At 38.4% G+C, this 24,988-nt stretch overlaps 1 protein-coding gene across 1 annotated transcript in view; it reads left to right on the plus strand.

Annotated features, from left to right (window-relative positions):
* Nucleotides 1–24,988, plus strand: part of TTC29 (tetratricopeptide repeat domain 29) — a gene marked incomplete at its 5' end in the record, with an annotated part of 250,735 nt that overhangs the window by 37,291 nt on the left and 188,456 nt on the right. The window contains one exon of the mRNA XM_082838588.1: nucleotides 2,086–2,271. Within this exon, the coding sequence (XP_082694714.1) occupies nucleotides 2,086–2,271 (186 nt within the window). The remainder of the gene's footprint in view (nucleotides 1–2,085; nucleotides 2,272–24,988) is intronic.

Genomic DNA, 24,988 nt, shown 5'->3' on the forward strand with positions numbered 1-24,988 from the left:
AGGGAAATTAGCAAGAGCATTTTCCAAATTTATTTCATCATGAGATCTCCTTTTTAGGTAGCATAATGAATATTGGTCTCAATACTAAATCAACAATAAAATTGATTTTCATCTTATAAATATACCTGCTGACAATTCAAGGAAGTGTTCCGCAAGCAAGGAGAAAAGGCTGCTGAGAATGTAAAGGGTACAGACCATATATTTGGATTATTTAAAGATTCAAAACTTGATATAGTCCTTTATTCTTAATACTCTGAAAAACATTCAATTTTTCCATAGAAAAATAGCTTAGCTGACAAGTAGTCTTTAAGTATGTAATCTAAATAGCTTATATAACTCATTCTAAACAGAACCAAAAACTTCGTTTATGAAATGTTGGAAATGTTTTTCTATTAAGGTTTAATTACTGAAAAAAGGAAAAATTATTTCAGGATTACATATATTTTTAAAATCTCTTCATGTAACTTTTTAAAATGGAAGATATGAAATGTTTTATTTACAGGTTTTAAAAAACAGCAACCCTCTAATCATTAAATATGGGAAAGAATATAAAATGTTACAAAACATATTTTAGTGCTCTATTCATATTAGGCAGAAGGTTCAGAATGGAAAGATAAAGCATAGGAGAAGTCAGTTCTGAAATGAGAGTATTCATTTTAAGTAAATAGCTCAGGGTACCCTCTACTTTTCACCTAAGCTATTGCCTATTGTGAATACCTTAAAAAGCAGAATGGTCTCCAGAATCCCCAGTGCCTTCAAAAATGGGAGATAGGGAGAACAGTTTTTAACTTTAATTTTTAGGTCTAAAACTTATTTTGAGATAAATCTTCATTTCCTATGGAATTATGAAGCAATGTCTGTAAAAACATGACATAGGTTTTAGAAATTTCTTTGGAAACATTGGAGTGACTTATGTACAGTTTTTGAAAGTTAATTTTTGTGGTAATCAGCCTAATGTCATTTTTTCTGAGCCTTTTGATTTTAATCTTATAGGAGTATCAGTGGGCAATATACAAATGCTTTTCATAATTGTAATTCTTTCAGGAGTGTATAGGTTGACTCTTCAATTAATATCAGTTAATTCCAATAGATAATTATTGTTGTTAAAAATCCTTGGAATGGTAATCCAGAGGCTACCACACGTTTACTACTGTGCTTTAAGCACAAATGCAAAGAAACATAAAGGTAATGAATTTGTTCATATCCACCAATAGAATGAAATTTACGAGGGTGAGGCACAATTTAACACAATTTTTGTTTAAGTTTATGACTGATTGCAGTGGAGTTTATAAGACTGATTCACAGTTTATTAATATACTTTTTTGTGTACAAATAGGTCAGATGCCACTTTAGGAAAATAAAGGGGGGTTTTAATAAACTGACAACTAATAAACTAGTAACTGAGTGAGAAGGATGACTAATATTAATGCATTTTCAGCAGAAAAAAATACTCATAGAAAAGATAAGCATAGAAATCCACTTTTTCTTAACATTGTTGGTAACTTACATTGTCAGAAACAGCACTAGAAAGTGTAAGGAGGTTATGTGGTCATTGTGATCATCATTTCTTCTATCTATAAGCTGCATGCTTGCCTTTTCTTCTGGGTGAAAATACCTTGCTATTTTCAGATTCCGTCTGCTTTCTTCATTCATCTTTTTGCCATGGTTAAGAAACATTGCTTTCTCTGGAATCTCTAAATAATTTTCATATCTTCAATGGGAAAAGTACTTGCTGATACCACATACTCATTTCTTCCAAAAGAACTGAGCACATTGCTGGTAGATATCATTCTGTTTTTTTGTGTTATATAAAGACTCCTGTTTCAACCAAAGAGTATGTCAATTTCTAACAGGGTCTAAGCTCTCCGAAAGAATTTTGTTGTTTTTCTCGTGTGCACATCCTTTAATTAATGTAATTATTTAAATAGTTAAAACATTAATTTTTGCATTTCCATTTTTTAAATGGTTAATCATGCTTTTAAGGAAAAATAGAAGATAAATGTCACTATATTTGTTTGCCATTTGAAGGGATGTACCTTGAGACATCTTTCTAATGCATTTTATGATGTTTTTCTCTCTTTGAAGAATACTTTGAAGAGGTCTATAATAACTTGTATGCTCTGGCCTGTTACTTCAATAATTCTGAAGACAAGTGGGTAAGGAACCACTTCTATGAACGATGTTTTCAGATTGCTCAACTCATCAAAATTGACGGTGGGAAGAAGGAAGCCGAGGCGCACGCACACATGGGGCTGCTCTTCGAGGAGGATGGTGAGTAGCCATTTGTCAGGCTGCTGTGGGGGCTTTGAAGCATCCCAAGTCCAGGCAACCAGAAAGCACATGGGGGTAGAGAAAAAGACCCGAGGCTGAGTAGAAGAATGTGAGTTACTGGGATTAAAAAGCAAAAGGGGGCTCCCCTGGTGGCAGTGGTTGAGAGTCCGCCTGCCGATGCAGGGGACATGGGTTCGTGCCCCGGTCCGGGAAGATCCCACATGCCGCGGAGCGGGTGGGCCCGTGAGCCATGGCCGCTGAGCCTGCGCGTCCGGAGCCTGTGCTCCGCAACGGGAGAGGCCACAACAGTGAGAGGCCCGCGTACCGCAGGGAAAAAAAAAAAAAAAAAAAAGAATAGCAAAGGAGTGAGACTTTGGACTCACCCTCCATATTGCTACAGTCATACCTCTGCTGAGTGCTCAGCCTAGAGTTCCCAGAAGCGTCATCACAGAAGGAAAGCATCTTCCTCCAGGCCTCCACACACATCCTTCGTCCACATATGTGCTGCATTGTTTTGAAATGCTTTTCCTTTCTTACAGACCTGCTTGTTCATTTTAACTTGATTTCTCATGTATGAAAATGGGAAAAAGGAAGGGCACACTTTGTGATTTTCCTAGCATCCCAAGTCCCATGTATATAACCTATATAACTCGGGTACCACTCCGTTGTGATTTTTTAATAATTTCTGAAGGAAATGTTCCTTTAAAAATGATGTCATTCTTAATAATGTTATCTTAAGACAAGCCAAAGTCTGAAAGGACAACAAAAATTCATTAGAAACATATTTTATTTGGTGGTTTAATAAGGATTGCAAACAGAAAGTTAAGAATTAAATTTATTTATAGAAGGATAGTGGGTAGATAGTATGCAAATAAAATATGTGAGAAGATGAAAATATTTGCTCAGAAATAATTGTTTCTTCCCTCAGAACACTGTCTCATTTTCCACAAGAGTTTTGACTTTGGCAAAAGAGTCAAATTAGAAAATATTTATTATCTTGTGGCTAGAACTGCATAGGGCTTTGAGAAGGGAGCGGAAAAGGTTTTTGTGCTTCAGAAAATTGCACTTTGTAATCTACAGCATGGTCGATGCTGGAACATGGCTGATAGTCAGGGGCTCTCTTGAGTGATAGGTATGGGGAAGAACAGAACAATTCAAAGAAGTGAGAGATCGTACAAACTAGATCCAAGGAAGGCACGATGGAGTCAGAAGGGACTGGTGGGGGATCTGGACAATGGGTGGACTTTAGGCGGGTAAAGAAACAGGAATATATTCTGTAAGAGGGAACTACATACGAAAGCATAATTAGAGAAACGTATAAGAAGAGCGACCTGGTTAAAGTGGAAAGTATATTTCTGAGCAGTGATGGGAACTGAGTATGGAAAGGCAAACTAGGAACATGCCAGCATTCAGAGTTTGGGCTGAACCAAACTCTATAGAGTTTGGGCTATACCTTCAGGCCAAGGAAAGGAGTGTGATGGAAGTCTGGCTGTGATACACCCTGTGGGAAGAGGAATAAGAGAAAGGAGGGATGGTTAGGAAGCTGCCCCACTAATTCAACCCTGAAGAAACAATCCAAAAATATTTAAGAGAATGTGTTTAAGTGTATCCATGGCAGTACAATTCATGATGTCTCAAAACAGGGGATTAGCAGCATTAAGCAACACCCATGCAACAGAGTTCTGTGCAGTCATGAAATTACAAACTAGAGCCAAATTCATTCATTCAACAAATATATGTTTAGAACCTAGTACCTGGGGATAAAACAGTAAACAAGACAGACAAAATCTTTGCCCTCCTGGCACTAACATTCTACTGGGAAAAACAGGCCTTAACCACTCATAGCTATATAACATATGAAGCACTGGTACGTGCTGTGATGAAAAATAAAACAAGGCAAAAGGATAGATAGTGGTTGCTACTTTACATAAGGTGTTCACCTTTTAGAAGGTGAGGCATGAATAAAGTGAGGGAGTAAGCCTTATGAGAATCTGGAGGAAGAGGTTTTTAGAGAGAGGACATGGGAAGTGCAAAGGCCCTGAGGCAAGTGCATGCTGAGCACTGTCTGGAGCCCAGTGAGGAAGGTTGGGGGTAGAAGGAAAGGAGCTAAGTTTAGACCAGGAGGCTTGGGATCACACTGGGGCTTGTAGGACAAGCTGAGGACTTTGGATTTTATTCTAAATTGTATAGGAAATCTCAAATGTATATTGATTTGAGAAAATACTCATGATACGTTAAATAGAAAACAAGATTCAAAACACAATGTAAGGGCTTCCCTGGTGGTGCAGTGGTTGAGAGTCTGCCTGCCGATGCAGGGGACATGGGTTCGTGCCCTGGTCCGGGAGGATCCCACATGCCGCGGAGCGGCTGGGCCCGTGAGCCATGGCCGCTGAGCCTGCGCGTCCGGAACCTGTGCTCCGCAACGGGAGAGGCCACAACAGTGAGAGGCCCGTGTACCGTAAAAAAAAAACAAAAACAAACAAAAAAAAAACACAATGTAAAATACCATTATATTTGGTATGTATCATATACCAATGTGTTAACAGCGCTTGTTTTTGAATGTGGAACCGTAGGTGATTATAGAATTGTGTACTGAAGGGTTATTACTTACTATAATCGAGAGGTTACCTGTTAAAACTCTTAGCCTATTGTTAAAAGTAGAGTTTAGTGTTTCAATTTGTAAAAATGGAATAAATTCTTTCTTAAGTAAAATTCAAAGTAAAACCTTTGCTTAAGCTTTTTAAAATTATTATTCTCATTTCATCAGTGATGTAAATACTCTTTTAAGCTTTTAGAAATTATTAACTTCATTTTGAATGATGAGGATACTGGGGCACAAAGAAATTAAGCTGGTTAGTGGCGGGGCTAGTGTTAAGTCAGCTGGATTCAGCGCCTGTGCTAGCAGCCATTACTCTATGCAGACCAAGAATTGCTTTACTTTCTTGATGTGCTAATGATGAAAATTCCTGAAAATTATACACTAAAGTATAGTTTAGCACTTTTTTGTTCTCTACTCTAGGAACATCCCTCAGTTGAAAAGAATAAGAGTTGTTTTCAGTCTTATTTTGTTTTTATAATTGGAAGCATCAAATTCTCCAATTATGAGAAATCAAATAATGGAAATGTCAATTACTGGCTCCAAAAAAAGAAGTCACAAAATAAATATGAAATAATATATGAAAATGAGGGCTGAAGACGCCAGGGCTACATTGATGAAAATTTAAGAGTGGCCTCATTGAGGTTCAGATAGCTATTATAAACATATTCTGAATTTTCCTATAAATTTTATTTCTGACTTTTAAATTTGGTTTGATTTTTTGAAAATTTATTGCAATAAAAAATGTGTAACAGAATTTACCATCTTAACTATGTGTAAGTGTACAGTTCGGTAGTTTTAAGTATAATCGGCCTATTCTGCAACTGGTCTCCAGAACTTTTTCATCAGCAAAACTGGCACTCAATACTCGTTAAACTACAACTCCTGATTTCTCTCGCCTTCTGATTTTTTAAAATCTGTGAATGTATTTCTATTGGAGGATTTATTCATTGCTTCCTTTACTTATTTATTTATTCATTCATCTTTCCATTCACTCATTCAACAAATACTGGAGCACTTACTAATGGCTACTAATACGATTAGTAACCATGGCACTGTATCATTTTAGTAGCTGAGAGTGAGGATGAGTTTGGGAAATGTGATCAGGGTGGGGCTGCTGTGATATTATCTTCACGGGTCAGTGGCTTACTCACAGTTAGATGCCCCACCCCATAGCATGATAAAATGCACCCAAATTCCATAATACGTAGAAAGTTTTGGCTATAAACCTATTTTTAAGTTAGATTGTGTTATTTTGTTTTGCAACCACTTTTTGAAAGATCTAAACTATTTTTCTATGGCCTTAATCAGTTCATTGGCCACAAGAACAATGCCTGCATTATTTGATGGATAAAATGACAGAGTTGATGCTGATGGCAATTCTAGAGATTGACTGTGAGTATCTGATGTACTTAGCCATGGTGAAAATTATCTGTGCAGCTTTTGTAATCTGGGGTAGAATTTTCATGAGGAGGGTAAACTAGGACTACTTAAACTATGTGGCTAGAGTGCAGTGAGGGCTCACCTGAATATGGGGGTCCCCCTGAGGTGATGATGGTGTAGCTTCCGCATACCTGATCTGATTGGTCCAGACAAGCCCCACATCTGGAGACCCTGCAGCAACAGCTAGGCGGTAGCTGTGCTCAGGGGCAGGTGGCATCCTCCTGGTTCCAGGGGTGCCCATTCAGATTAAAAAAGCAGGATACCAGCCGGCAGATGGCAAAGGGCAGGTTGTCAGGGCCCAGCAAAGCAGCTGTAGGCCAGGGCATGGCTCCAGCACCCTCAGGGAACTAGAGAGCAAATGAACATGAGCAGAAACCATGTCACAGGGCTGGGCACCTGGGTGCAGTCAGGGCCAATGTTCAGCCCACAAGCACACGTGGGACCAGAGTCCCCTGGCCAGAGTTGATCACAAGCTCTAGTTCCCACTGCTGCTGAAGATGGTGCTCTAGTATGCAATGGCCTGGCTTCCATTGGCGCAAGGGCTGGCAGTCCCATTCTTCAGGTGAAATATCTGCTGGGGTAGCAGGTGTGGAGTAGTTGTGGTCTGACAAATACTTGTAGCACATCAGTGGCTGTATCTTCTTTCAGAACTGTCACCTATTTGGAAGGACAAATGGACAAGCGGTATTCACACCACATCTGTGTAGCATTGGAGAAAGCTCTCAGACCCCGGACCTCAAAGAAATGTGCACATACATTCTAGAGCAGCACACAGAGGTCTAGCAGGGCCAGTGTCAGAGCCTGGGAGAGAGGGGGTTTTTTAAGAGCCATGACTAGGGAAGCACCAACTTCCCCCCAGGTATGGTCTGCGGCCAAGGCAACAATAATAAGATGATGTGTCAGAACCTTAACTTCAATCCTCCCTTGCCAGGTCAGTATTTAGTGGTTGGGTCAGGGGACTAGGGTCCAAGCCTTGCAGTTGCAGCTTTATTGGTGGGGAGCAAACCAGTGGCAGGGTTGATCAACTGGCATTCACAGTTGAGCAAAAGCACCAACACCTTTCACTTTCTCCCCTTCCATTGACTTAGGATCTGAGTCCAAGCCTCGCCTTTGACCAGATTAATGAACTTAGCACTGAGACTGGCTGGTTTCCGCGGAGCCTTGTAGGAGGCACGTCTGTTTTCAGCAGGGGCTAGCCTAGAGGATTAGCATCGGTCAGGGTAGCCCTTGATTTCTGTCTAGCTTTTTGTTATGTTCCTTCTCCCCCAGTTCAAAGAGGGGTGGCTTCTAAGTAGCATCTCTCACTCTGTCAGCAATCCATTCCATTTCAACCCATGTGGGCTTGGGGTCTAGACCTCGCATCCTGAGAGACCGGGAGGATGATTAGAAGTGGATGTTGGGTGACAACGACGGGTGCTGATCATGTTCACTGAGAACAGGCAGGGGAAGGCCATTGTAGGTACAGCTTGGAAAGTGCACATCTTCCAGTTCTGCAGGCCTTCATCTGCGATTTTAGCATAGGGATTGAGTAAAGGCTAACCCAGATCTATAACATTGACCCCCAAATTCTCCTAATGACCGGGAACTTCTGAAGAAGAGTTATCCTGGTTGGCTTGCTCAGTTCAGGGCCTAGAATTGATTGTTGACAGTCAGTTCTTCGGACACATTCTAGGTGGTGTATCCCAGTGTGATTTGCCAGGGGCTGGAAGGAACGAGGAGAAGAGCAGTGTTGTGAATATACAGTGGAATGGTCCCCCTCTCCCCTGATGCATCCAGTAGTGAAAGGCAGCTACAGCAACAGATTTGTGGAGGAATCCACCACTGTAAGGGACCGTCTACCTTACAATCTTGATCTCATGGAAAGGAGTAGAATTTGGAAGTCCACTTATCCTGTCTTGCTCAGTCCTTCCCTAACACATGCTCCACCCATTTTTAGTGGTCATGGGGAAGATGCCCCCTTTCATTTTTTTTGCATGAATTTTATGAGGGGCAGTAGTTCAGCTTTCCTCTCAGTGAAGTATTCACCATGTATTAGGCCATTCCTTTCCATATCACACACACACACAAAAAGGAATTCTATCTCTGAGAGTCTTAACCCCATAGGGTTCCCACTGCCAAGGATTTTTCAAGGCTAGTTCCTGCTAATGGCCACTAACCAGCCATCCTGAAGGCTGACCACAACAACATCACTAGCAGACTCTTCCCACTCCCATCTTGGTCTTTGATCTATTTCCAGTCCCCTGACTTGCTTCCAGAAGGCCATGTTATTGGCCTGGAGAGATGCCCAGTTTGCTGAGACAACTGCCATGCTAACAAAGTAATGGGTCAGCAGCACTCACAGCAGGCCTGCTGGAGCAGTGCTGCTCTGAGAAAACTCAGAGAGACAGGAGCTGAGCAGGTGTGCTGGTCTCCCTTTGCCCTTTCATTGGATGCTCTATGTTTAGGGGAGTATTTTCTGATTGGGGCCAGACACAGTAGCAACATGATGTGGCAGAGCCTTGACACACGCTCTATCCTGCCAGCCCAGCATTCATCTTTTGAGGTAGGATCAACCAGCCCCTCTGGGGGAGGGCACAAAGGGGAGGGGCAGGGGATAAGGTCTCTGCCTTGTGGTTGCAGTCATAGGATATGGCACACAAATAGCAAGACTTGCCACATAGGCATTCATAATTTGGGGAGCCCCAACCTCTCCCCTGTCAGGAGAGAAGAACTCTAGGGTCTAAGTCTAGGGTCTAGGTCAGAATTAATTGTCCTAAAAGCACTGAGCCTAACTGGTTTCCTTGGAATTTTGCTAGAGTCCATCTCCTTTTCTAGGAAACTGGCCTGCAGGGTATCAGTCCTGGACAAGTTAACCCTTACCGCTTAAATCTAGAAGTTCTGAATAAGGAGTGATGTTAACATACAGAGACCAGGGTCAGATTATGACCACAGAGTGCTGTCTTTTAAGAACTAGGACAAAGATAGAACCATGAGCAAGACTAAAAGTGTCAAAACGAGCTCTACCACCAAAGACTAGCTATTTTAAAGAACGGATTAAAATAGAAGAGAAGCAGTCAGTTAAAGGAAGAGAAGATCCAATCTCAGTCCTAGAAGAATGCCTGCTAGACACTGGTACTGAGTGAGTGCTGTTCTTACCAGCTGGAGGTAGAAGCGGAGGATTCTACTAGCTCCACCTAGCCAGCGAGCAGAGCCTAGGGCAGACTGTCTACTCTGCTTGCCTTTAAATACCTGGACTAAAAAGACCGCTCCTAATTGAGGGATGTAGAAAATACAAGGAAAACAAAACATTAATCTGAAGAACAAACCTGTAAAAGTGATCATTTTAGAAAAATTCTTAATGTCTTCAGAAAGATACAAGTACGAGGCAGAAAGGCTTAGGGATAGAACCAAATGAGATGACAGTGAGCTCCAGATGAAATAAGGAAGGCTTTCTAAGAAAAGTGTTGGTAGAATTAAAATGCAGAGCAGAAAAAGGACAGGATTGGCCCAATGGAATATTGAATCAGTGATGTTGAGGACAAGCTCAAAACATTTTCCCAAAATGCAAGTGAAAGACTAAGAAGTGAAAACAATGACATTATCAGTAATGGAAGTTTCTGAGATAGAGTAGATGATAACCAAAATGAAAGTCATAACCAAAGACATTTTAAGAAAGCTTTCTTGACCCCAAAAAGATATGAATATTCAGATTGAAATAGCTCTTTACGCTCCAGTCAAAACTATAAGGAAAAATCCATTGCTAGATAATTCTCGGGAATTTTTTGAATGACTCAGATTAAGACAGACTCCCACCTGCATCCAAAGAAAAAGCACAGATTGCCTTCATTGGAACAAAAATTAGATAAGACTCACTTTTTTCTCCTTTGCTACAATAAGTGCCAAAAAAAATAAAAAAGTAGAGTCCAGGGGGTTTGAGGGTAAAGAGAGTGGAATGCTATAACCTTGAGAACTGATAGTATGCTACAGAAGTAAGTTCTGTCCCATAAGAAGCAATGGGAAGGTATTCTTACTTAGGTACTTCAGAAAGTACACTGTGAATGTAGTTTCCGTGTATGCTGTATTCTATCTACAACCCAACAAGAGATAAATCAAAATTAAAAATTTTAAGACGAGGGAAGTCCTAATATCAAAGAACTGACAGTATACACTGGAACTGATTAAATGTTAAGTCTACAAAAAATGTCAATAATTTTGGAAGTAGAAGATACAAAGTATAAAAACTAAGTGTGATTTAAATTTTTCTCTTTATGATTTTCCAAACATTTTATGGTAATGTTTGTATCTTATTTTAAAATTGCATTTTATGAGAAACATTTAAAAATTATTTTTATTTTAAAAATTACATTTTATGAGAAACATTTTATTTTAAAATTACATTTTATGAGAAACATTTAAAAATAAACGATGAAAAAAGTAGAAACTCGAGGCAAATATTTATTTCAGTCTTAGATGAGAAAGACCTTCGAAACGTGAAAACAATGGAACAAAGCACAAAGAAAAATGATGGGCTTTATAGGAGAGGTAATTATAATCTTCTCACTGCTCCAAGTTCAGAACCAATTCAGAAGAAACATGGGAATCAGACAGATCATAATAGCTAAGGCTAGTTAGGGAACAGAGCTTATATCTGTTCAAATCAAACTCTATTATCTCACAGAATTCATCATAACCACCTAGTTACTGAAAGACTGGTCATGTTCAGACTCTTCTACAGGTTCTAAGTCTGTGCCTGTGAACTTCAGCATGGAGCTTGAGAGCAGAGTCCAGAGAGAATTGAAGTTCAGGATTTCACCAGTCAGATACATTGTTTTTCCTCCTCTGTGGTGAGAAGTGAAGAGGGAAGGAGAGAGGAGGTCCCCTCATGGAAACACGAGGCTAGTGGTACAGCGTTCCCACTCTCAGAAACAAACACTGAGAGAGTTGACATGTACTTAAAGAAAAAATTATTTATTAAAGACCTCATATAATTAAAGATAAACTAAAATTGGGAATTATTGGAAACAAATATAACTGGTTAGTATCATTATTATATAAAGGACATTTACAAATTGGTAAGAAAAAACACTAACACACCAGTAGAAGAAATTAAACTGGGTAATAAACATTAAAATAAAAGTCAACATTGACAATAAAAAGCACAAATTAAAGCACTAAAGATATGCTACTTTTCCCCTGTAATTTTCTAGCAAGCATTTATTGTACTTCTACTATGTGCAAGATACTGGGATAAGTGCTGGAAGTATATGGCTGAAAAAGATATTTGTGGCCCCTTGATTCAGAGGCTTACATTTTAGTGGAAGAGGCAAGTCAATACTCTAGAATTACAGTAATCTGAGAGAGTCGACTGATAGGATAGGTACAGAATGTTTAAATGTTTAAATGTGCAGGGATAAATCTTGTCTATTAACTTATTAAAGATAGCATTTAATGCTGTGAAATTTTAAAAATTTAAGCAGGTTTTTCACATTGCTGGTGATAGGATCAATTAGCCTGACATTTCTAGCAAACAGTTTAGGATTACATATCTAGGAAAAAATCAGATATGAAGACAAAAATTTATGTGAAGACAAAAATTTATGTGAAGACATATTATATCTTTATACATGTATTATTGGTAATAATAAAAATAAATGGAAACAATACAAATGTCCTACATTAGGGTAATAATCAATGGTGCTAGTTACACATGATAAACTCTTATCCAGCTAGTCAAAATGCTGTTTTCCATTGACTATAATGATAAGAGCTACCACTTATTGAGTGCTATGTGCCAGCCACTATAAAAGTGCTAATTCTGGCCAATGGTCTATGAGCAGTCCCTTCCAGGCTGAAACTTGGAGGAGCAGATATGAGTCCTCCCTACTATCTCTGCTTTTGCCATGGTGACCATGGAGGAATTATGTTGAGATGGTGAAACCATGAGATGGAAGCAACCAGTTCCCTGAATGAGCATTGGGTGACTCTAGAGAGTCAACCACCCTCAGTGGACTTCATGTGAGCAAGAAAACTACTTTGTCTAAGCCTCTGGGATTTCAGGGTCTATTTACTACCACAGTGTAGCCTAATCTAACTTTGACTGATACAATCTCCAATACTTATATGCCCTTATTTTGAATGAGGGATTTCACGAGCCGTCTGAGTGGTTTTTTGCTATTTCTTCGAAAATTTTACACTAAAGATTCCCTTTGGGATGTGATATATAATGTCTTTGTGCTTTCCAAAAACTTCCATTTTAACATTTTTAGACACTTTACAAATCTCTCAATTTACTAATATAATTTAGTCTTCCAAAAATTCCATTTTTATTTTTAATATAGAAAAAATATATGCATTTTTGTAACACATTTCTGTATTGTTTGAATATAATAGATGAACAACATATTTATAATCCAAAAAATAAAAATAGACAACTTTTTAAGCTCACTGACATAGAATGACTCCATCACAAGTCTACAATAGTGTTTTGCCTGCTATCCAGGGTCCTAGACTATTTCAAGATCCCATGATTATCATTATTTAATCCAGGAGGAAATAGTGGGTCCCTTGGCTGATCCAGTCTTGAAGTGTTTCCATCTGGAGCAGAGACTCATTCCCTGATCATGGGTTTTGGAATTGGGATCCAAACTTGAGCTCTCTGACTCAGTTCTGGACTCCTAATTCCCCTCACTGAAGTCTCCTGGAAGCTCCTGCCAGGCTAACTCAGTAACTCAGTGTAGAAGAAGAACCAACCATTAGAGCAAAGATGTCAAAGGCGCAGGCATAGCAGTTGTGATTGTTAACATTGAAAACTGCTCACAGACACTTCAGACACTCGTCAAATGGAAACATTTAGCTGATGTAACAGATTCTGTGGATGCCTTTTCTGAGAACTCAGGGGTGTCTGATCTGCTACCCCCAAGATAACCTACCCTGCAAGTATCTCTGCCACTCAGTCCCACTTGAACTATCATCTCAGGTACAACTAGAAACATCTAGATATCTGTGGACATTCCCAGAACAGGCTTCCATTGCTGAAGAACAGCTTTAGAGAGATGTGTTACCTGTAGATCCCCACCGTGGGCACACAGACTCTCGTCTTCTGCCTGTAGAAACATTTGGTGGCCTCAAACCATGTCAGTATATCTGCTCAAAAGAAAAAAAAATCCCTGTACCCCTGCTCACCACCTATTGTTCATGAGCTTCTATATCTTTTTTATCTTCCAGCTGCCCCAGCCTTGGGGCAGTGATTCTGTGCAGGATAGCTGCCATTCTCAACCTAGTTTCTCAGGGAAGCAAATATGATTGTTAATGTTGACTTAGAGAGCATTCTTATGAGACTGCTGAAATCCCAACACACGCATCCTGCCCCCGAAGCAGAAGTAGTAACACCACCACAGATTATGGGCTGTGGTCAAACGGAAATAGGCTGAGGGTCATGTGCTCCCTGAAGTCCTACAGCCTCTCTCTCCCACCTAGAAAGCACATTGGAATTCAAATAAAGAGGACTTTTTAAAATGGATAATAACAGATCATCATTATATGTAAAAAAAGCAAACCATTCCACAAGTTTGGTTGTTTTTTGTTATAAAAATTATTGGCAGTGCCTTTTACAATTGATCATGACACACAACTGGGCCTCAACACGGTTCAGAGCAGTTTCTAGCTCTGCTCGATCCATCCATCCCAAAGTTTGACTAATACACTTCTGAGACCCTTTTCTTCATCGCCACCATCCATCTGGCTTTCTTCCCTCCCACCTTCCCTTCTTTATCTCTCTGTGTACACTCCATATTTTCAAATCCATCATCTGCCAGACCATGAGACCCCATCCTTCATTTGATGCCTTTCCCAGTGGGTCCTTCAGAAGGTAAAGGAGGCCTCCATACCACCCTGTCTCCTCTCTGCTTTGAGCTCAGATTTGCCACTGGCTTGGGCTCCCACACACACCTTACTCGTAACTGTGTCTGTGATTCTAGTTGTCTCCGTGTTTGGTGGGGTAAGACTTTTCACACCCAGCCTGCAGTCTCTTGTCATAGAGTCACATGTGCTGCACTGCTTGGCTTTCCTTCCCCAGTGTTGGTGCTGAATAGTTTTAGTAACTACACTGCCAAGACAGGACAAGTATTGCATGGGATGCTGGTACTTTCTGCTTTCTCATTTGAGAGAAAAATTTTCGACCCTATTTGTCATGAGGTGCATTGTGGAACCCCCAACAGATGTTGAATTCTTAACCTTAGCCTCCACTACCCATGAACGTGACCTTATTTGGAAATAGGATCTTTGCAGACAATCAAGTTAAGATGAAGTTATTAGGGTGGCCCTAATCCAATATGACTGGTATCCTTATAAAAAGGGGAAGTTTGGGCACAAAGAGAGACATGTACAGAGAGAAGATGATGTGAAGATATAGAGAGAACACCATCTACAAACCAAGAAACACCTGCTACCAAAAGCTAAGAGGGAGACACTGAACAGATTCTCCCCCCACAGTCCTGAGGAGGAACCAGCCCTGCAAATCCACAGCTTGATTTTGGACTTCCAGCCCCCAGTTTAAGCCACCCAGTTTGTGGTACTGTTATGGCAGCCTCAGGAAACCAGTACAATATTCAATGTAGTGTCAGTGACTTTTCTTAACTAAAAAAAAAAAAAGATGTTATTTTAGGAAAAAATAAAGGAATATAATAATGGTGGAGTGATATGATTTGACATGTGAAAAATGTAATGTTCTTTCATTTTAAATTCTGACAGAACATTTATTGTGAGAATACTATCTAAAATAATATAAGGCAATTAAAAAAAAAACTCCTTAGAATCTGATGTAAACAATCTCTTCCTAGAGTTTTGGCTTTTTACCTTATTCTATATTCTATTATAAATATCACTTCATTTGGTGAATACTTTTATTCTTCAGCATTTGAAATGAAGTTTATCATCACAGTATTCAGTTCTCCAAAAAAAGGTTAAAATACAATAATATCATCAAAGATTTTAATATCACCAAAGATGCCACATCAAAATTGATAGATATTTCATGGTAATTTCTATTTTGTCATGGAATAATGTTTGCCAGTTTCTTTAGAAAAACAGCCTTAATAACTAAAAGAAATGCAAAGGATATATCAGTTTTTAGTGTGGTGTTTTATTTTCTCTTTCATTTTATTAAAAATTAATAGAGATGTAAACGCTGTTGAGAAGATTTAAAACCCATCAAATACACAAAATCTCAACAGAGGCTACCCCAGAGAAGGGCACCAATGATGTGGAATGGCAGGAGGTATTTCGCATTATACACCGTTTTGCACTATTAGAATTGGTTATCTTGTGCATGTGTTATTTTTTAATAGCGGGGGGGAAGTAGCTAATTTTAAAGATTTCATGGAATTAAAAAGTATTGAAAAGGACAGAAGGTTTTTACAGTTGGTAAGAAAAAAAATGGTGATGATTAAAGAACTATTAGAGATCCAATGATATTATTATCATGTAGTAAAGTGGGAGGAAATGTTAATTATTGATGGTTTTTCCGATAGTAAGGGAAGCCCAAATCTACAGGGATATTAGAAATATGGGACAAAAGCTTTTATAAAGATATAAGTCGGAAGCCTGCAAATTCATAACAGAGATTAAATTAGTGATGGTTGGATGATTGACGTTGGATGACTATCTTGGTCTGCACAGTTAACCTAACAGCATTTGAGCATCAGATTAGAGAAGAAATCTAGCAGAGGAAAAACTATTAGATTGGGCAATAAATTTAGACTCTCTTTGGACACTGCCACTTGCTAAGTAACTGTGTATCTGGGTAAGTTATTTAATCATTGTGGATCTTGCTCTCCTCGTCTGTAAAATGAGGCAGTGGGAGCAGATGCTCTTTGCTCTGAGTTCACTTCCAGCTCTGACTTTTGTGGTCACTTAAATGTCTACTGAAAGATCAGTCCTTAAAAACTGTCAACTTCTTTACTTTTCCTTCAGAACATTTAGCCTATCTGGAGACGGGAGGCCTTGCTTCCATGAATAACTTCCCTGCTGCCTTTCCAAGTGGTAGGGTAACTTTTGTTTGTGCAGTAGGTGCTTAGTAGGTATGTATTCTCTTGGTCTCTAGGGCTTGCAGGCTTTTTATGCTTGTCCTTGTTGTACCACTTGGATGCTGGGCTACTGCATACAAATGAGGAAACCCTTTGAAGGGTAGTAGCTTGGGTGGGAAATAGAAGAGAATCGTTCTCTGAGGGATTAATTTTATATGTGTTCATGATTCCTGCAGTTGATGTTCAAGAAGGGATGATATAAGGGTGGCCCTAAGGGTCAGGAAAAACCTTTTCTATGGATTAACAGGTAGATATGTATTTAGTAGATTGTAAAATTGTTCTCAATTGTTGAAAACTGGGTTGGGAAATTATGTTGTTTAATTCTTTTAGATGAATGAATGTTAGCGCCATATTAGGTCTTAAAAGTCATCTATTCCAGACTCTAATTTACCAGATGAAGAAGCTGAAACAGAGTAATGAAACAATTTTGCCATGGCCACGTATTTTGTTAGTAGCAGGCACAAGACTTGGATTCAGAGTTCTACATTCATGTCAGCTCCCTCTCCCCTCTCTGTGTCATACTCAACACAAATACACACAAACATCTCTATATGTGCATGGTTCTGCAAACTGATTTAACTAACATTTAGGCAGACATAGAACAAATCAGATGTATCTGCAATGTACATAATGGCAGTCACATATAGAAAGGTGTATTAGTAGATATAGATGATACAGATGTCATGCTTTTTCTCATGAATGAGGTAGGAGATACTATTCCCATTTCAGATTTGCAGAAAATAGGATTCTGACAGGTTAAATGACAATTAAAGCCTGTCAGAGCCAAGACGGGACCCTGTGTCCTCAGATCTTTGGTTCAATGTCTTTCCCACTCCCCAACAACACCTCCCTAGGCAAAGGTTTGCTCAGCGGACACATCACAAAGTTGACCTTCTGGGTTTATTTTTCCTGAATTTATTTTTACTTAGATTGTCACAAGAAAAGGCTTCTGAAAAAAAAAAAAACTGGCCCTCACAAAATTATGAATAAAAAAAATTGTATCTCCTTTTCTGTGTCCTCTGTCATTTGCCAATTTGTCCAACCGTCTGCCTCCATGGTCCTTCCCCAGCCCTACCCCTCCAGATGCCCTGGAGTGCTCAGTGAGAAGCCCATTCCATCAGGGAGTACCAGTGACATGACCCCCTCATGACTTAATCTCCTCTGCCATTTTAGCCTATCCAGATTATGCACATAAAGGATGGTTCTCTAAGAAAACTAAATCCATAAAGGCTAATACTGTATAGAGGGCCTTCCAAATATGGAGAGCAAAGTGGAAAAGAAAATGACTAGCAAACTGAGTGAGTGGGGACCGGAAGGCTTGGGTGGTTTTATAACAAAGCTTTTTGTCATTTGGTGGAATCCATGTATGAATTAGGTTGTCCAGTAATTGTGGTGGGGTAGCCTAGAACTGGGGGAACTAGAAGCAGGGGAAGATTAAGGAGGCATTAAGATTGATAAGGAGTGAACCAGTCTGCTGGCTGAATCGATGGAAAGGATGACTTCCAGACATTTCAACAGAAGAGACAGTATTCAGATATGGAGTAGGGGGTCGGAGAAAGGAGAAAAAATAACTTTGTATGCAGCATATATTACAAAGAAATTAGTAGGCGTATTCTATGTAATGAATACATCAGTTGGTAAGGAAAATGTTAAGACCACTGTAATGAGTAGAAAAGGGATACAAACAGATAATTTGCCAAAAAGGAAATATGATATGTAATGAACATATAGGAAAATAACTAACTTCTCTAAAAATCAGTTTGAATAATTGTGAAATATTTGTAAAATGCGAAAACAAAGCAATCATGGTTTGTTAAAATAATACTTATGTGTATTGCTGGTGATAATATGAATCATTTAAATGGTTTTGGACAGTAATATGGCAATGCATAGGAACTACAAAATTTTCCATACATCTTTATCTATTAATTTCACTTGTAGAAATTTAAAAAAATATTCAATATAGAAAAATACATGAAGGGGTTCATTGAAACATTATTTATAGTGGAGAAATAATCTAAATATAAAAGCACTAGACAGATGATTAAAGTATACATCCCCCTTCAAAAAAATATCGTGCAGCCTTTTATAATGCAGTTATGGAAATATTTAATATGGAAAGTAATTGTTCTAATAAAATAATTTAGATAGGCAAACTAACTATAGTAATCTCTTTATAACTGTGTAAAAATTATGCATGGATAAGGAGTAGAATGATGCCTGACCCAAAAAAAACCATTTTCATTGACTGATGGTGTCATTGTTAGTAATTTTTAAGATTTTTCCATGTAGTATTTCATTCATGCTGATGTAATATTTTTGCCCATAAACCAAGTAAAACACATACTGCATTAGGCTTTTGCTAAATATCACTTTTGTGTTTTACTCAATTATATTTTCAAAATTCTTTGTATTTGGGGTCAGTGTTTCGGAGACTGATCATCCCATTTGCCTGAGAATCAGGGGGTTCCCAGGACTCCACACTCTTGGGGTAGGAACAAAAAATGTCCTGGCAAACCTGGAGGAATTGGCCATCCTAAATATAGTGAAGATTCAAATTTTTCTTTTGTCTTTCTAAACCTAGTAGTTTATTCATGTACCAAACAGTGGTGAGAAAATGACGTCTTTGTTATTTGCTATTAATAGATTTTGACAAGCATAATATGGTTATTTTTGGTTTTAAACAACTCTTATTTTCTATTTAAATTGCTATCCTATTTTAAAATTTGTAACAATGAAGCTTCCATTACATACAGAACACTGTAAGAGAAAACAGCCCTTGAATCAACAAAGGTCATCATATTCCATGTTTATCCTTGAAAATAGATTCACTAGTGGACACTGTGGATATTTCAAAACAGGGAAAACAAACAAAAACCAACTCTAACAAAACCTCCCAATGGTTGCCACTGAATCATGAGCAAAACTCTGCCGGCTTTCCTGCTGGCCTCTTTAAGTCCTACTGTACTTGCCCTACATGTTCATACCTCTAGTACAACTCTGCCTGTTCATTGGGAACATTTTTTTCCTCTTCATAGTTAAAAAAATAAGGCCTGTTTGTTTGTTTTCCCCCACTTTTAAACTGCTTCTAATCTAGCATCTTAAAGTTTCCCTTTGGAGGAAACTTTTCCAAAAAGATTCTCTGGAAGAGCAAAGGCGTTATTCCATTGAGGTTTCCTAGTAACAATATGAAGTAAAGCCAATCCAGAAAGTGTCTAAGTATGAGCATTGATTACTCTCACACACCCACCCGTCACTAAGGCTCTTGGGTTGACTGCAGGCCTGTTGAAGCATCTCCCCTTTAATCTCTGCAAGATTGCAAGCCTTGCTACTTCCAGGATTTCATTTTCCAGGTAAATTCCAAAAATGGATTTAGAAAGTGGGCACTAGTATATGTTTTCTCAGGGGCATCTGATTTGATCAGTATTAGAAACTGAGTCACTTTATATTTGAATAAAAGTGAATGTCATAGTTAAAAAGTTTTTTTTTTTTCAGAAGTTAAGTGAATTAGCATTGCTATTTCTACATAACTTAACTGTCACTTTTAAGGGCATGTCAGTTTATTCTCCATCTACTATGTGTACACGTTCCTAAGACCTTATAGTATTTAATGAAGAGATCCTTTTTAAGTATTGATAGCCACAAGAAAATTATTCCATGTTTGATCTGTGTTAAAGAATCAAAGTCCAAGATCTTTGAATGGAACTTAGAATAAAAATGTAATTAGGTTACATCCCTAAAGTCTGATATATCTTTAAACAAGACTGAAAATGAAACTTTATTAGAGCTTCAAATGAATTATTTCATTGCCTTTTCTTAATTCATTTTTTCCCCTTCTCTTTCATGTCTGTGTTACTGACATTGTGGCTTGTATTTTACCTGTCTTTTTCAGGGTGTTTTAATTATTTACTGCTTAAGGAGTAGCACGCAGAGGAAGCCTCATTCAGAGGTGCCTGCTCTGTAGCGGGTTTCTCTTTTTCAAAGCTTTGCAAGGAGGTCTTGAATCGCTGCACTGAGCCTGCAGTTCCTGCCCCACTGATTCACCCTTCTGGACGCAGTATCTCCTCTGACTCTCTGAGAAGAGGCACTGCTCCTAGGAGGTAACCACTCACCAAGAGTGAGAGGGGTGCTGGGCGCAAGTTGGATGAAGTGTGCTGTTTCCAACTAGTGTCTTAAAAGGCTTTCCATTTGAATAAGTGACACTGTTGCATAACGTTTTGACGTTGAAGCATTCCACACAACAGGCTCATCCAGATACGGCTCCAAATGGCAAACCTGAAAAAAAATAGATAAAATGGCATGAAAACTTCCTGAACGTCCACAGAGCACCAGGCACTTTGCAGGGTGCCGACGCAGCTCTTTTAGTGCCCGTTACAGTCATACCCTGAGGTTGGCATTGCTGTCCTTGTTTCAGAGCCCTTAAAGAAAGGGTGCGAGGGGTCCCATGATATCATGGTGCTCAGGTTTAAACCTTGGCCTTTGCTTTTAAGTCAAACTGTCCTCCTTGTACAGTTTCCAAAGAGGGGTCACCTTGAGCAAGATAAAGCCATCATGAACTTTGGGCATCAGCTCTGCCACCGGCTTGGTATGTGAAATTTAGGCAAGAGAACCCCTGAGGCTCATTTTCTCCATCCCTAAAATATAGATACTATTATCACGTATATATGGAATCTAAAACAATTAACAAATGACAATAACAAAATAGAAATGGACTCACACATACAGAGAACAAACTAGTGGTTACCAGTGGAGAGAGGGAAGGGGAGAGGGGCAAGAGAAGGGTAGGGAGTTACGAGGTACAAACTACAATGTACAAAATAAATAAGCTACAAGGATATATTGCACAACACAGGGAATATAGCCAATATTTTATAACATTAAATAATCTATAACAATTTGGAATCACTCTGTTGTACAACTGAAACTAATATAATATTGTAAATCAACTATACCTCAATAAAAAATAAATAAAAATTTAAAATAAGATGTAGACACTTATATATGTGTATATATATATATATATACACATATATATATACGCACACACACACACACACATATGTATCCGTTACTATTTATGCTAGACACATGGTGGTAATGTCTCCACTAACATTATTTTTCTCCCTCCATACTCATCTAAATAGATTACTTTCAGTTAATTAGGTTTTTGTAATATCCAAAATTAGCACGTGCCTGTTGTCAATCAGAGCGACAATGTAAAGGGGAAAAGTTAATGTCCTCGCTCTCCACCATCTCCCATAAGAGAATCAATACTGATACTTCGGCAGATATGCTCTACACCTTTCTCTTTGCTCATAAAGCATATAGTACACACAATCCGAATGTGGTTTATTTAAAATCATGAGCAATCTATAATTCAAGCAAGAATTACATTATTGATTAAGTCCAGAGCAATGTAATTCATTAGCTGATCTAATGTCAATATTGACTTTATTCCTCCTCAGACTTTTACACTTGTCGACACATTTTACTTAGTATTTTGAGATGAGGTGGAATGTTTATAAGCTTTTTAATGGCTAGTATCAATTTCCTATTGTTTATTCATTATACAAGTGGTTTACATTTTTAAAAATTCTTTGAGTGGTTTCAATACTTCCAGTTGTGAGCATTTAAAAGCAAAACTGCCCAATGCTTAATCCTTAGAAATTATAACACTTGGATGGAAACTACCATCTGAGGTTTAGTATGACAAGTTTATTATGACAAGTTTGGGCACCATGTCCATCCCTGACCACAATTCAGTAATCTAAAATCACAAACAACAACCATTAATAACAGTTCCTCCAGAATATTTGAAAAGTCCAGGCAAATTTTCTGGAATTTAAAAATTAACTCACCAGTATTGCCAACATTAGTGATAAAGCCTCTGGTGAGTTTCACCCACACCCGGCTTCCTGTCTTCCTGGGATCCTTTCCATTGTCTGGTTTAGTGACCTGTACTCTTTAACAGGGATATGATAGCATTCCTGTAATGTCTATCTGAAATCTTTGCTCAAAATGATAAAGGATTCCATTTTTTAAATAACACTTTAAATTTCTTCTAAGTATCCCAAAGCAGCTACTCAAAAGTAGGGGCACATTTTCTTCCCAGTTTATTAGGGAAACCATTGAGTTACAGAAACCCAATCTTTGTTTTCCAGCATTCCATTTTGCAATGGTGTGCAGTGGGTTACAGTACAGAGCAAATCTCCCCTGATGAGAGATAAACCCTTGAAAGTGATAGTTTCCATTGGGAAGTATGACGAGCCCTTAATATTTCAGCGTGTATCATGCCATTATAATTATCATAATTGAATGTTACAACCTAAAGATAATATAAATTGCTCATGCAGTTAAACTGAAGCGGAAAGCAATGTCTTTTATTTTTACAAAAAGGCAATAACATATTTCTCTTTTTGCTACTGTTCAATTTGCTTCCAGCAGATTTTATGTCTACGTTGCACAGAATAGTAACTTAACCGCCGAAGATGTCCAGGAGCTCCAGATTAAAATGTAATATAATATACAAAAAGCTTTATTGTTCCTTTAGGTTGTTGTTTTAAACCAAAGTGGAATATTTCCCTAAATTCTTCAACAAATGTGCACCATTTACAACTAAATATGCTTATGACTTATACCAGGGCTGCTGAAGAAATAGGCCTTACGGACCTGTCAAATTATTTTCATGCGATTTTTCCTGTAGCGTTATTTTTACTGGCAAGTGTGCAAGTTGATAGAAAAGGAAATAATTAGCTATTTTCAGAATTGCTGATGCATGGAGCTAAAGCAGGCCCGCCTGTGCATCTTAGAGATTGTGACATTTGAAATTACCTGAACGATACCAGAGCCATTTTTGGACATAATTAACACCTTGCCTAATTAATGTCAGGTCTAGACAGAGTCACACTCTATTTAGGAAATTTTATTTCAGACTTGCTTACGCCTTTATTATATTGCAAACTTTAGATTTGTTTGCTGTTTTCTTAAGTGGAGCAACTTCTTTTTTTTTTTTTTTCTTTTTTCTTTTCCCTCCCCCTTCAAGTAATCAATGCACTGCTGAACGAGTTCATTTTAATGCACTCAATCATGCCTCTAATGTTCGTAGCTTACGGGCGCAAGCATCAGTAATGCAGGAATGTTATATGGCTTTAGTTTGGGCCATTTCATAAAATATTCATGGAATCAAAAATGTGCATCAAAATAGCGGCTGGGAGAATTACATTTATGTTCCTGCTTTTATGGCAGCTTCACATTTAAACCCATTTGTGTTAATATCTAGTCAATCTTCCTACTTTAAAAAAAAACTAAAATGGGAGGGATCATATACATTCTCCTTTGCTTAATATTTGTTCTAGACATCTGCAGTGATACAACAAATATCTATAAACTTTCAGAGATGTTGTACCAGGGAAGAGGGGTAAGCAACAACCTGGGTAATACCCAAATGTATAAAATCTTATTTTCTCTGCGTAGTATTTATCTTAACATCCTACCAGACATTTTGCAGTTTACAACATTGTTTGGGTTTTGTTTGTATTTTTAAATAAATGGCTAGATTTCTTGTTTATGTGGGCTTTAGGTAAAGTGAAGCTCCTTTGTAGTAGTTTTATTTTAAGAGTACACTTTCTTTTGGGTGAAAAACTATAAATGCATACAACATTGTCGTTTATGTAGATGTTATATAATTGTTTTAAAAAAAAACAAAAGCAAACCAAAAGAAAAAAAACCTGAGACTGAGGCTACTTCTATCCATGCCTGGATTCTTGTCTCACACAGTTGTTCACAGAGTCTCCCATGATGTGTTTTCTGATACTATCTCGTGTTCTTGAGCTAAATCCATTACTGATGGTATTGGTGGAAGGTCACCACCAGTCGCTCCCACAAAACATCTTGGCTCCATTTTCTTCCCTGATTCACTTGAAATATTAGTGGACACTCTGGATTTTTTTCGTAGCATAGAACCAGGCACTTCGCTGAACAATGGTTAGTATGCCTTTCTTGTCACAGTTACTCCTGTGATGTTTGTTACTCATAGTGATGAGTAATTCCTGGTGCAACAAGATAAAGCTCATGTCCCCTTAGGAGACCTTTAACATCTATGAATGTGCCCTTCTCTTTTCTGTTTTCCGTAAACTTTTACTTTTGTGATGCCTTTGGTGTAATTCTTCTTCTTCTCTCTGCCCTCTTTCTCAATGAAAAATAATGTTAACACCTGTGAATTCCGGAGAAGGACGATTATCTAGACGCTTGTCCTTCAACAAGATTGATGGTGGGATCTGGGAATCTTGTCTGGTCCTGATATATTAAAGTTTATTTGGTAACAAAGGGCAGACAACACATGAACACCGTGAAGAAGCTATAAAGGTTTGCCGTGAGCCAAATTTGAAAATCTGGTTCATGATCTTCATTTGTATTTACATGTGTAGTGTCAGAATGACCACTTACAACATTTCTCTCAGGTATATTTAAATATTTCAGATAAAAACAGGATGCATTATGTCTTAATAAATATCTAGGGCTTCCCTGGTGGCGCAGTGGTTGAGAGTCCGCCTGCCGATGCAGGGGACGCGGGTTCGTGCCCCGGTCCGGGAGGATCCCATATGCCACGGAGCGGCTG

The sequence above is a fragment of the Leucopleurus acutus genome, assembly GCF_964270905.1.
Source record: "Leucopleurus acutus genome assembly, chromosome: 4".
Classification (NCBI taxonomy): Eukaryota; Metazoa; Chordata; class Mammalia; order Artiodactyla; family Delphinidae; genus Leucopleurus; species Leucopleurus acutus.